Source organism: Strix uralensis, chromosome 2, assembly GCF_047716275.1.
Source record: "Strix uralensis isolate ZFMK-TIS-50842 chromosome 2, bStrUra1, whole genome shotgun sequence".
NCBI lineage: Eukaryota > Metazoa > Chordata > Aves > Strigiformes > Strigidae > Strix > Strix uralensis.
This window is the reverse complement of record NC_133973.1, coordinates 48,728,523-48,742,515: the sequence shown is the minus strand read 5'-3', so window position 1 is coordinate 48,742,515 and position 13,993 is coordinate 48,728,523. Positions and strand designations below refer to the sequence as shown.

Genomic DNA, 13,993 nt, shown 5'->3' with positions numbered 1-13,993 from the left:
TCACAAACTGTACCTTAAAGTCAGCTGGCTTTGTTCTCTGTCAGAGTTTAACATCGCTTGATTAGCGGTTTGCAGCATTTTGTGCTAATACCAAGTTCTCTGTGGCTCAGAGATGTGCATGTACGATAATGACGTGATCCACAGTGAAGTCAGTTGCGCTGGTCCTGCTTTGTATAGGCTTTCTGAATATCTGTCTTGGTTACAACTGCTGTCTTAACATCCAGGATTTCTTGTGATGACATACATCTTTCAGTGTCCTCACAAAAGTTAGATATAGTCAGTTGAAAACTTTTTACAGTTGATCAGCTTCTAGTTGTTGTCTTCAGAATGTGTTTCTACGGGTTTTATTAGTAGTAGCATCTTGATCTCACAGTACTGAAGTGTAGGAAAAATGAGTTAATTGTACTGGTCTAGCTGAAGAAAGAAAAATTGTAGATAGCACATGTTTCAGGAGTGATTGACAGCACAGGCATTCTGATTATCTTCAGCTTTCACTGACTTCTCTCTCCTTACTCCTTCTCCCCATGAATTAACAAACTATTGTAGGTAGAAATGGAATATCAGATCAGAAATCTGAGACTGGCTACATGATACCATTTTGAATTTCACATATCAAGGTGTCACTATAGTGATGGAGGTAGGGGCATGAAGAACTATACATTTATATCTATTTGTAAAGCGGGTGTTTAAAACAATTTAGAATGTGCTGATACATCAGAAAGATCTGTTGTTCAAGGACCTAAACCAGAAATGGTTGTGTTTCTATGCAAGAATACATAATAAGCTGCTCTAAGCAACATTAAGAATGATTAACTGAAGAATTGCGTGTTGAATTCTTTGCCCTTCTTCCTTAGGTGTGGTATTTTTGTTTGGCAAAGTTTGGATTGAATCTGCGAACACTTATGTCAGCTGTTGTGTGACAGTGAAAAATATTGAGAGAACTGTTTATCTACTGCCACGTGAAACAGTAAGTATATCTTTTAAGCATGTCAAACATAAGTACCTTTCATTCTGCTTATGGCAGGTTATGAGTTCTAGCACTGTGTTTATGCGAACTGTTGAAGCCAGTCTTGTCTGATGTAGGTGGTGAAGTTAAGTACAATGTATACACAGTATATCATGTGAGGTGCAGAGTAGAGTGTTGCTGCTTCCCCTCTAACTAACAGTTGCAGTCAAATCGTTACCTTTAGGCTTGCTGCTTAGGAAATAAAGTTTTCTTGAAGTATTATTAGAAAACTTAGTGCTTTGTAAACACTTTGTTTCAAATAATATTTTTTAAATTTGGGTTTTCTTCGCTGATTGCATTGTAGTTTTCCCTTAAAGAAGAGAAACAAGATTTCATAATAGCAAAGCAAAATTAAATTTATTAGTCATGTCTGCTGGCACTTTTTGTTAATTTGTAAAACCTAACTTCTGTTTTTGAGGAAATCGACCTATCCATTGGCAAAGAGACAGAGACTCCAGTAACTATAATGAGTGTTTTCAAGGAATTTAATGACTGCATTTCACCAAAGTATAAGATCATGAAGTTCAAATCCAAGGTTTGTCTACAAGCATCCTATTTAGTCATTTTCTATTGTTCTATTTGTAAGGTGGGAAGTCTGAAACACTGCCCAGTAGGGGAGGTTATGCTGAAATGCAAATATGTAACTCCTGACATGTGTAAGTGTACCTGCTTGTAAAAGCCATTCCAGTGTCTTCCTAAATATCCATACTCCTTTAAGAACAGTAAATCTGCAACATGATTGTTTCGCCAGAAGTTTGACCATACTGCTTTTGAAAATACTTACTTATTAGCTTCTTTGAAACTGGGTTGAATGTCAAGACTGTCTTGCTTGCTTGCTGAGCTGTTTTTGAGAATACAGAACATATAGAAGTTCTGATACCTAAAGCTTGTCATGGTGTCAAAATTTAAAATGAAAGATTGTGTTGTCCAGCAGATAGGTTAGTACTCTGAGATTAGACCATCTTTGCATATGACCAGGTGTCATGTTGAACTTTATCTCTTGGCATGTCTCATCCTCCTTCTCACCTCTACACATTTGTCTTTTTTAGTACACGTGCTGTTCTGAGCATGGACTGTCATAATGCATTTATACAGGAGGTAACAAGATGTAAGGGCTGCCATCCAGTCTTGAACTTAGCTGTTCCAGGCTTACAGTTACGGGCAGTAGTCTTATTTTGCTGTGTTCTGTTTGCTCAACAAATCCTTGAACATTGGAAAAACAAAATATTGCTATAATTGGAAATTTGCACATACAATAATATAATACTTGTCGTAAGTCTGTAGGGAAAGAGCTGATGCTGCTGATAGTGTTGCAGATTTGGACTGAATTAGTTTGCTAGTGTGAGAGGTTTCTTGTTTGTTTACATAGAGCGTTTGTCTTTTGGTGGGGAGTGGGGGCAGGGGTGGGGAGTTTGTGTGGGGAAAAGCGGCTAACATGCAAGTTGGAGGAAAAGATTTGTTCAGAGTGTACTGCTCAGATACTTTCCCATTTCTTGAAGTAACATGTCATTAGTCGGGCAAAGCTGGCTTTCATTGTAATTGGTGGTGTGGAATTAGTTCTAACTTTTCCCAGGCTGGCAGTCTTGTGCCTTCATAGGATTCATTTCTGAATAGTTGATCAGGGAATGGGATGGCAAGTAAAAATGTGGGAAGAATGGAATTTAACAGTATGTAAATGAGAGAAAATAAAACCAAGTTCATAGGGTAATTCCATTTGGAGGTCATTTAATCCAAAGCTAGAGTACTTCTGAAAGCTTAAATTGTTAAAGTGAGAATGTGAGCAGTGTTTCTCAAATGGCAGATTCATGCAAGACATGACATCTTTTCATCAATGTGTAGCTTCGTCCGTTATTTACATCATTCAGGGAAAATGCAAGTGTCATTAGTACTTTGTAAAACTTTTGTTCTAGGTTATTTACTCTTTCAAAACTGGTGCAAATTTAGCTTTTTCAGTTTTCTCAGTGTTATTTCTCTTGTATAGTTGATTTATAACTATGGGGATTGGAAAGGGATGAATTTAACAATAGGTAAAAAACAAATTTGTAATAGCTCACTGTTCAAAGACCCTTTCAGGAATGAGGGAGGAAACTCGGAGCAAATCAGTTCTTCATTAAAAGAGAGGATATAAACCCTTGTGCTCTAGAAATGGAAGGAGGGGGAAAGGCTTTTGAAAAGACTCAGATCTGCTAACAGAATCTTAGGAAACCTCCACCTGCTCCATGGTGTGCTAAGGAAGAATAGTGTGAGTGAGGTAGGGGAGTAATATAGTTTAACCTTCAAAGATGGCTTTTAAAAATAAAGGTAAACCATATGCAGGAAGTATTTGAACTGTTATTCCTGATGTTGGTTGCAAGCTTATCAAATTTTTACTGAGTTTACACAGAACTCGGGGTGAAAGACCCAGTGGTGTTGTCCGGACACGTAGCTGCAGTGCATCTGGGGTTCTTGGGTGTAACACAGGAGTGATCCCTAGCAGGAATAGGGAAGTAGCATCACTAAGGCACTGTTCAGATCTTACCCAGAATATTGTAACACTTGATCATCCTGATGAGGAAAGATTAACTCAAGTGACAACAGGTACAAAAGATGGTAATTTGAAGGATGAGACAAAAGGAGAATCAGTTATGCCAGAGATAACTGAAAGAGCTTTAATTTTTTTTTAGCCTAGTAAAATGAAGGATAATGGTAAGACCTTTTTGCTCTTCAAAAATGTTAAAAGGGGATGAGCAGCAAGAAAGCTATTTAAAGGACAGTTTTAGCAAAAGAACAAATTTATAAATTTTAATTCATGACTGAATTTGTCAGGATAGTTGGGGGTGCAGAAGCTCTGGAATAACCTACTAGAATTGTTTCTGAACAGTAAGAATTCAAATTCTGTTTGAATTCATCAGACTCTTCAGTAAACTGAATTTTACTAACATGGTAAAAGGCTATACAGCTTTATTTTGCTGGCATAATTTTCTGCTGATTTTGATAGTTAACTGCCTCCTAGAAGGGTTTAATGAGAACTGGAGCTAGCAGGAGAGTGTGACACTAGTAAGGTGGGGATAAGAGAAAAGGTAGGATTGAAGAGCAGGTGCTGTTGGTGGGGCCTTTGGAGGATTATTAAGGGGAAGTATTACAGTAATTCAGCTATTCTAGCTTAACACAAAATTGACTGTGAACAAGTGGCACCAAATCTGTCCAGGCTTACATCTCTGCAGCAGTGGGGTCCTTTTGCTGCCTGCAAGGTAACTGTGCAAGTAGTGGGATTGTTGCATTACTGCACCCTCCTTTTGTTTTTCTCTGAGAGACCTCAGTTTGCCTTGTTATATAGCTTATTAATGTTTTTCGTAAGGAGTCATCATCTTTCTTTTCATTGCAGTCATATCACCTGTTATGCAGCCCTTGAATCTGTGTTTCCATAGGGGTGTGCAGAGCTCTCAAACTGAAATGGTGGTGGCACTCAGCTGAGTAAATGCTCAAAAAAGTGATGTCCACACAGTTGTGACTGTATGTGGTTAAGAGCTAATATGTTTTAGAAGAACCGCCCTGTTCTGTGATGTGCAGTGTTCCACTGCTGTGTTGTTAAGGGATGGTGTTTTGGAAGATTTTTAAAAGGCTAATAGCAATATTGCTCAGGTGAGCAGAGCACTTGTGAGCAATGCATTCAGAGCAACACGAAGTCTCAGTTTTGGCATAGTACTGTGAAACTGAGAAACTTACTCTTCCATCACTAGCTGGAAAAGTTACTAGCATACCTGCCATGTACCCAAAGTTCTTTTATTCAGAGTAACCAGTTTTGTGATGATGGGGAGAGAGCCAGTATTTATACACTGAGACAAGTTGTTCTCTACGCGTGTGTGGGTCTGCATCTTGGCCTTGCCAGCACCAAACTTGGTCCCTACTAACAGATACACTTAAGCCATATCATTTCCTCCTGCACCTGCTGCTAATTGTCGCTTCAATGGGTTGCACTGCTGCCAAGTTAGCAAGTCTTCACAAATCAATTTGAAAGCAGCCTTACTCCACTTAGGAACTTAGCAGCTAATCACTGCTGCTCATTTCTGCTCTCTAAAGGGCCACTTGAAGGGCAGATTACTCTGCAGCAAAGCATTCATTCACTGCAGTTATGACCAGACGCTTGTGTAATTGAGCTGAGCTCTGTGGAATAAGCAGATGAATCACTGCAGCATACTATTTTTACGCTATGTTCGGCTTGCGTTTGCAACAAGAACTTCTTTGAAGCCTGAGAGGTTGTGGGTTTTTTTTAATTAAAAAAAAAAGGAGGGGGGGGCACCAATAATATGTGCTAAAAGCAGTGCATTGCCATCTGTTATGTTAGAGCTATGGTGTACTGCTCATGTGAGGTGCTGCTTTGGCTCAACAGTTCAGATCTACATTTGCATGCTAATTTGTAATGCTGTTCTGACTTCATAGTGGTGCTCTTGTACCAAGTTATATTACTTTTTTCTGCTTCCATGTAGCTGTTGATGCCATAGTTGTTGCTATAAATAGGAAGGCAAATCTAGAAGAGGGCCCTCTCCTCTCCTCTCCTACCTAGGCTTTGCAGCCTTAAAATTGCAGTGTTATGAGAAGTAGCAATCTTACCTGCTCATTGTAGTGCTCTGAGGGAGCTATTGCTGATGCTATTAATTCAAGGAAAAACATCCCAACCACCCAACCCCAAACAAGTTCCAGTTTACCTAACTGTGCATGTATTTTGTTTATTTGTAAATTTTATTCCAGTTTATGGCAACTTTGTTTTTTCTTATTCTAGTGGTACATTATGCTGAGTCTGTGTATAATGTGCTGAACTTACTGCACCGTCCAGTCAAAATACGCTTTTTAATTTTAAGGGGCCTCTAGGAATTCTTGTAGTAAGAGTAATGTTCTGGCAGAGTTATGGCATAACATAATAACAATAATATATAACAGTAGTGCAGATGGTTTGTGAAGTATTACAGGGCAGAGCATGCATATTACAGGGTAGAACATGGCATTTCAGCAGGTACCATAGAGTTGTGGCACAGGATATTGTAATTATTTGGAAAATGAAGGTAGTTATTCTTGGAAACTGACAAGCTGTGCATGTTGTGGAAAATCATTATTGTTCTTGAAGAAAGCAGAAGTGATACTTTCCGTGGAGTTGTGCTGAACTTGAGGCTGCTTTAAACTGCCTTTGTTAGAGATACGTAAACAAACTTGACTACTTTCTAGTAAAACCCAAGTCACTCAGAATGAAAAATATAATACTGTCATAGAAGTGATTCTATTCTAAGCATGTAATAAAGTAAACAGCTCGCAGATGGTTGGGCAATCAGTTCTCTTGGGTGCCTGTCTGAAGTGCTGGTACACTAAACCATGCAGAATAAAAGGAGGAACTTTGTGTAGTTACAGGACTACGATCTCATGGGGATCATGGACACGTGGTGGGTTAGGACGTTGTTAAGAGGACAGGCTGGGATGGTGAGGAGGGGGAGTCCCTTTTACATGTCAGAGCAATGGGAATGCATGGAGCCCTGCCTAAAGATGGGCACAGAGCCAAGCAGGATTAGAGGCAGACTAATGGAGGTGACATCGTGGTGGAAAAAGAAAAGTGAAAGCCCACCTGAAGCTGATTCTGGTGAGGGAGGCAAAGACCAGTAGGAAGGGCTTCTATAGGTGCAGGAGGACTAGGGGAGAATGTGGGCCTGCTGCTTAAAGGGACAAGATATGTGGTGACAAAGGGCATGGGAAAGGCCGAGATACTCAGTGTCTTCTTCACCTTGGTCTTTACTGCTAAGTCCAGCCTTCAGCAATCCCTGACCCCAACAGACCAGAAGGAAAGCCTGAAACAAAGACTTGTCCTCAGTGGAGGAGGATCAGGTTGGGAACATTTAAACAAATTGGACAGACACAGGTGCATGGGACCTAATGGGATGCACCCATGCATGTAGAGGGAGCTGGCCAGTGTCATTACGAGGCCACACTTTGTTATCTTTAAAAGGTCATATTGATCAGAGGAGGTTCCTAAGCACTGGAAGAAAGCAAATGTCAAAGCTGTCCTCAGGATGGGCAAGGAGGAGGAGATTCCAGGGGACTAGAGGCTGGTCAGCCTCGCCTCAAGCCCTGGGAAAAGGTGGTGGAGCAACTAATTGTGAAAACAACTGTTTTCCAGACACACAAAGCACAAGAAGGTGCTTGGGAGCGTTTGGTGCGGATTTACAAAGGGGAAATCACGCTTCTAAGCTGGTAACTTTCTGTGAAGAGATGAAGGGCTTGGTGCACAAAGGGGAGAGCAGGGGCTGTTGTTTATCTTGACTTTAGTAAGGCTTTCAACACTGTCTCCCACAGCATCCTCAAGGACAAACTGATGAAATATGGGCTAGGGAAGTGGCCACGGAGGTGGACTGAAAACCGGCTGCACTGCTGGGCTCCAAGGGTTGCGATCAGCAGCACAAAGTCCAGGCAAAGGCCAGTCCCTCCTGGCGTACACCAGGGTCTATAGCGGATGCAGTCCCGTTTAGAGTCTGTGTTAATGACTTGGAGGATGGCGCAGAATGTACCCTCAGCAAGTCTGCAGACAGTACAAAGCAGGGAGGAGTGGCTGATGTGCCAGATGGCTGTGCTGCTGTTTAGAGGGACCTTGACAAACTGCAGATGTCTCAAGGCCTACAGGAATCTCATCAAGTTCAACAAAGGGAAATAACAAGTCCTGCACTAGGAGAGGAATAACCCCATGGACTCAGGGACTGACCAGGTGGAAAGCAGCTTTGCAGAAAAAGACCTGGTCATGCTGGTAGACATGAAGTAGGACAAGAGCCAACAATGTACCCTTGCAGCAAAGGTGGCCACGGGCACCCTGGGCTGCGTGAGGGAGAGCACTGACAGCAGATCTCAGGGAGGCCGTCCTTCCCCATTACGCAGCCCTGGTGAGACACTGTGGAGTGCTGCCTTCGGCTGAGCTCCCTTCTATGAGAAAGATGTGCAAGTCCAGCACAGGACCACAAAGATAATGACAGGGCCTGGAGCATCTGTCATGTGAGAGGCTGACAGACCTGGGACTGCTCAGCTGGGAGAAGAGAAGGTTTGGGGTGAGGGATTGGTGGTGCAAATCCTATCGTTGTGTATGAACATCTGGTGGGCAGGAGTAAAGACGACTCTGGCAGACTCTTCTCATTGGTGCCCAATGGAGGACAAGAGCAATAGGTACCATTAGAAACACATGAAATTTATCAGAACATAAAGCACTTTTTTGCAGTAAGGAAGGTCAGGCACTGGCACAGGTTGACCAGAGAGACTGTGGAGTCTCCATCCTTGGGGATATTCAAAACCAAACTGGAGAGGGCCTTGTGCAACTCGCTCTAGTTGACTCAGCCCTGAACAGGCGGCTGGACTAGACAATCTCTGGAGATGCCTTTCCATCTCAGCTGTTTTATGACTTTGTGGTGGTCTGCAACCACCAATTCTCTCATGAGTGTGTCTAAAGCTTGTGAATTTACAGAACGTTTCTGAGATTCCTTAGCTATTAAACATGTATGGTTTTTGTTTTGTAACGGTTAGTATACTTGTAAGTTAATTCTGTAGAAACTCTTAATGCTGAGAAGACCTAAAGAGATTAAATATAAGTACTAAAACATTCTTACTGTCCTTAAATGGTTATAATGAGTTGTGGAATTGGTAATATATAATCAAGCCCATGATATTTGAGATGTATGTTTTGGCTGGTCTTTATTTCACTAGCTTTCTTATTGGACAGAATAAATATTCAGTTGGGAGATACTGAAAAAATAATATCTTTGTTTTATATAGAAAGTGGAAAAATATTATGCTTTTGAGATCCCAGATGTTCCAGCAAAATCTGAATACTTAGAAGTTAAATATTCGGTGAGTATAATTAATCTGATGAAAGACTGTAACCTGCTTTCTTACCTAATTAAAAATTTTGATTTTACTAAAAAAAATAAATTTGAAGGATTTGATCTTTAGTAGGTAGTGACTGTACCTCTGTTGCAGTGTGTATTTAGTTGCTCGTTGTCTTGTAATTTAAAAAAAAAAAGAGGTTAATTGTGGGAAAGAAGCACACAGTTAATACCTAAGCTTCTGGCTTTTTTGTTGTCATTTAGATGTTGGTTAGTCCTTAACAAAAGCAGTTCATTACCTGGTAACCTATAACATACTGATTTATTAGCCTTAGCTCTATTTGTGTAAATAAAACATGAGGGGAAAAAATACTTCCTACAGTGGCCGCATTCCTCCCACCTTCTCCCCCAATTATAATTTGCTTATTGATTTACAATCTATATTCCCAATTATCCTGTTTTATTTTTTATCGCCTTGCCCCTGAATCAACTAACCAGCCAAACAATCCTTTAGCTGTACTGGATCAGGGCCTGAAGTACTGTAAGATTTTTTTAAAATTACTTACTACCCTTAAATGTTTTGTTGAATCCATGTCCAGAATATAGCGGATATCTCTGCTTATATGGCTCTTGGAAATAGCAGCTGGGTGAGAAAGACTTTTGTTGAAGAGCTGTAAAATTGAGCAGCGAAGATGGAAAAAATTGGAAAAAAATTTCCTCAAGTACATCCGTAGCTATTCTTCATTAGCAAAAATACTTGATTTGGTTTCAAATCTAAGAGACTCAGTAGTCCTGAACCTATTGGGTCAGTTGCTGGGATAATGCCTTTTTAAACCATTTTTTTTATACCAGTAGGTGCAGAAGCAGCATCCTATAGAGATTTGCTAGCTATCTCACATTTTTCTTTAGCTGTGCAGAAACTCTTTATTCAGTCTTTATATGATAGACAAAAATTAAAGCTGCAACTATCTAAGTTTATAACATGAGCAGTTTCTGTATTAAAATGGTCATTGAACATTGTTGTAGCCTTGGCTGATGGTAGTATTTCTGTGTTACATCCGGGAAGGATGAAGAACTTTGCTTCAGTGAATTTTTACATTACTGTCCTGATTTTGTTATGCACCTATTTAAATTGAGTCAATAATGTAATTTCTTCAATTACTGTAAGGTATTATGGGCTAAGGCTTTGCTTGTGGGAAGTTACAGTGATTTCAGGTATTGTGTAATTTTGTTAAGGTGCTGTCTGAATATAATGTGTCAACCTTGAACACTTCTGTGGGGTGAAATGACAGAAAATGTGGGGTGAAATGACTCACTGTTTTCTGTTACTTGTTAGGCTGAATGCCCTCGGCTTCCCCAAGATCTGAAAGGACAAACATTTTCACATGTATTTGGAACTAACACCTCTAGCCTGGAACTTCTCTTGATGAGTAGGAAGATCAAAGGACCATGCTGGCTGGAAATAAAAAATCCACGTATGGTGGTTTGCATGTGAAATACTTGGTTGCTGGAAAACGCTCATAATTACAGATCGGGCGGAGGCGGGGAAATTTAAATTGTACTGATAAATTGTCATTTTGTAAATTAACCTTGCAATTTACCTGTGCAATTTCATTATCTAGTACAAATTGTAGCTTACTCTTCCTTTTTTGAGAGGTCTATCCATATAAAGTTGCACACTGTACAGATAAGATTATAACTTTGAACGGCAGTGAGAGGGAACTATGCAATGCCTAGCAGCTACTCTTTGGTGCATACCCTAAGGCCACATATACTGAGCTAAAGTCAGTCTTCTAGAAATTTATTCCTCTTTCTTCTCTTGACAGCTTAAGATTTGTATTTTTTCTGCAGATGTATCTTTTCAGGAACAAACTGCTGCTAGATGGCTTTTTTGTTTTTGTGTTAGAGTATCTTTTCTGACACTTAGAAAAGTTTGTGGTGTGGAGCTTTTTTAGTTTGAAATCCTTTCCACCTCATGAGTGGCATGCACTGCTTACAGGTAGTTAGTTTGGCTTGGTTAGAGCCCTTTATTCAATGTGTGCTGCCTATTCTCAAGAATGTAGGGAAGTTGATCATGCTGGACAAAAGCCACATCTATTGGTGCAATGTCCTTGGGGTGCTTTGAATGTAGAATTGGCAGTATGAATGCTGACAGCAGGAGGATTCTCCTCTTCAGGACCTTGCTCAGTCACTGACAAAGCTGACACCAAGGATTTTGAGCTGGAATAGACAAGACAAATCCCTGACTGCCAAAAGACGGATTAGTTGTGATGGGTTTTCCACCAGAGATTGGCAGGCATCGGTGTACTCTCTGGCACTGATTTTAAAGGCCTAAGAGTGGTTTTTCGTCTGCACTTTTTGCCCAAGAATTGACCTTGTATTTCTTTGGCGTTTTTTTTCTTCACCTGAAAAGAGTCCAGAGCTCTTTTGTTCCTCATATCCAGTATGACAGATGTTATGGCAATGATAACCAACAGTTTGGGCAGTATTTAATTTTACTTAATGCTGATGCATGTTATCTCCCCTTAGAACCACCTTGCCTGAGCTCAGATACTGATTCCACTGATACTAATCTAAGGGAGCATTTTTTTCCCACTCTCATGTCTCTATTACAGCCTTCAGGTTCCGGAGAGCGTCTGTATCTTGATACCAGAATTGCTCATTTCAAAACTCTGGCATGGCCACTGTGTTGAAAACTGTCTGCTAAGCTGGCTAGTTATATTTGGGGGGGTGGGAGTGTCTAGTTTATCAGAAGGTTCTTGCTTTCTTGTGTAGCTTCCCTTCCATACTTTCCATGTAGGGTTTTAGGGGAAGAAGTATACCTGGAAGGTTTAGAATAAACAAGTTTAAAATAATTTGATCAGACTTCTACACCTTCTTCAAAAACTGTCATTGCTGTTCATAATGAAACTGTCTTTGCAGTTTGAGTATTCAGTGCTAGATAGCACCAGAGCTTTTCTAGAGCAGCAGTCTCCAAACTTGTTAGATTGTGCACCCCGTCAGTAAAAAATTGAGCATGTATCCCGAATATATAGATATTTCTTTATAAACAATATACATGTACTAATATATTAATTACATTATAAACACAAAAATAAAAATTAAAAAAGGGTATGAGGTATGTGAAATAAACACCTTTTAAAGTATTGATTTATTAATGGTACAAAAAATATTTTCTTCCCACACCCCAATGGATTGATTGTCTTATGCACCCCACTTTAGAGACCACTGCTCTACAGAGTGCTAGTTGAAGCTCTGGGAGTTAAGATATTGGAGATCAAAGAGGAAGGTGTTAAGCAATCGATTGTCTGTCTTCCTTCAGAGAGATCATCAGTGTTTTATAAATGAAGATATTTTAGTCAGTGAACTGTTTGCATTTAGAGCAAGGATAATGAGAGAAGGTAAACTATGTGGGTTTCCAGAGAGGTGTCAAATAATTTTGCAGGGAGTAAGATAACTAAGTCTACGAACAGCTGTCTTGGAAAGGTTAATCCATCAGAAATGTAACCTCTGCTTATTACTGCATGTAGTGAGTTACCTCATCAGCATCTGTTGTGAATGATCACTTTTTTTTTAAAGCAAGTGAAGAATTACAGACCAAAAAATTCTCAAATGATAATGGGTGATGAACTTGTCTTTTTTTCTCCATCTATCTATATAATTTTTTAGCTCTTGTACAGTTTATGTCTAAATAGCTTTCTGTGGTCTCTCTTACATTTTAGGATACTTGTACTACCAGGGTAGGATGAACTCTGTTATGACATCCCCCATCTCCTTATTTCCATAATCGTGTTTCTGAAGGACTATATCTAAATGAATTAATTATCTGGTGCATTTTAGTCAGTCATATATTCTTGTTCTCATTCAATCAAAATTCATTTGATTAGCACTCTGGCTGCGTTTTCTGTAGCATTTGAGAAATTTCTGAGTATTATTTAATTTCACTTGTATTAATTTAATTTTTATGAAGCCTTCTACCTTTGGACTGACTACAAGATTAGATGGTAAGAGGTGGTATATTAATTTAAGTGGAGTTATGTTCACTTGGCTTATACCGTTCTCTACTGTGACTCTGTGTAAAGCTGCCTGAAATATTTTTTTCCATTACACACCTTTGTGACCTCTATACAAATCTTCCCTCTCTTCTTTGGTGTTAAAGAGCCCCTGGTGTGATTAGGCTTCTGACTGGGGAGTCAGGGCCCAGGAAGTTACCAAAATTGGACAGGATTAGCCTGGATCTTGGACTATCCCACAAGGGCAAAACATTAAAAGGACATGCTCTGTGCAGCAGTGTCATTAGAGAAGGCTTACCTGTGGTTCCCAGAAGAATGAAGGTGGTTGTGTTGTTTCCTCAGAGCCTTCAAATCAGTCGGTCAGCTGGTGTAAGGTGGAGGCTATGGCCATGAAGCCTGGCTTGGTGAATGTGGTTAAAGATCTTTCTCCTCCTCCTCCTCTTGTGGTCATGTCCTTCAGCATGAAGACCACTCAGAACCCAAAGACTCACCAGAATGAGGTAAATAATCTGCACTCATTGCGGTTTGGTTTGGTTTCGTTCTTTGGCATATACTAAAGATTTTCTAAGGCTTGCAAGAACTTCACCTGATAAAACATGTCTAAATATATTTACTGTTGAATAAGCTTTCTGGGCTGAAGGCTTTTCAAAGGAACTTTCACTGGGGTCTCAACAGCATGAGAACTGTGGGTTCAGGGGTCCTGTTTGGTCAGAATATTTACCATGACAGTGGAGCCTATGTATTTTTTCAAGCCTTCTGTTTTGTCTGTTGTGCATAATAGTTATAAATGAGACTATCCTGGAACAGCTGTTAATGGATTTGTTGTGTTGTTTTTTTTTTTTTTCTTTTGGTAGAGTTAACCATAGGTTCTTGGTAAAATGACCAGGATTTTTTGCTGATAAAACTTATTTTGAAATGGAGTGAGAATTTGGTCTAAATCTTATAACACCTACTATTCTGCTGTAAAGGAGGAGAGATGTAGGTGGCCACTCTTGGTTGTGGACTGCAGACCATAACATGTAGTTAGGCACATTTATCTGTTTTTTAACATAAGTCTCCCTACCTTAGGAAGAGATTCAGTATTCACTAATAGGATAGGGTAGTTGTTTCTGGCTAACTGAATGGAAGAAAAATTAGGCTGGCAAATTTTT

At 39.8% G+C, this 13,993-nt stretch overlaps 1 protein-coding gene across 2 annotated transcripts in view; it reads left to right on the top strand.

The window, feature by feature from the left end:
* POLA1 (DNA polymerase alpha 1, catalytic subunit) overlaps window positions 1-13,993 on the top strand; it is a 205,493-nt gene that overhangs the window by 12,362 nt on the left and 179,138 nt on the right. For both annotated transcript variants that reach the window (XR_012627513.1, XM_074858590.1), the window contains exons 11-15: window positions 855-967; window positions 1,425-1,541; window positions 8,780-8,854; window positions 10,166-10,304; window positions 13,185-13,342. Coding sequence is in view for 1 of the 2 variants with exons in the window: in XM_074858590.1 (XP_074714691.1) it covers window positions 855-967; window positions 1,425-1,541; window positions 8,780-8,854; window positions 10,166-10,304; window positions 13,185-13,342 (602 nt within the window). In the remaining variant the exon portion in view is untranslated. The remainder of the gene's footprint in view (window positions 1-854; window positions 968-1,424; window positions 1,542-8,779; window positions 8,855-10,165; window positions 10,305-13,184; window positions 13,343-13,993) is intronic.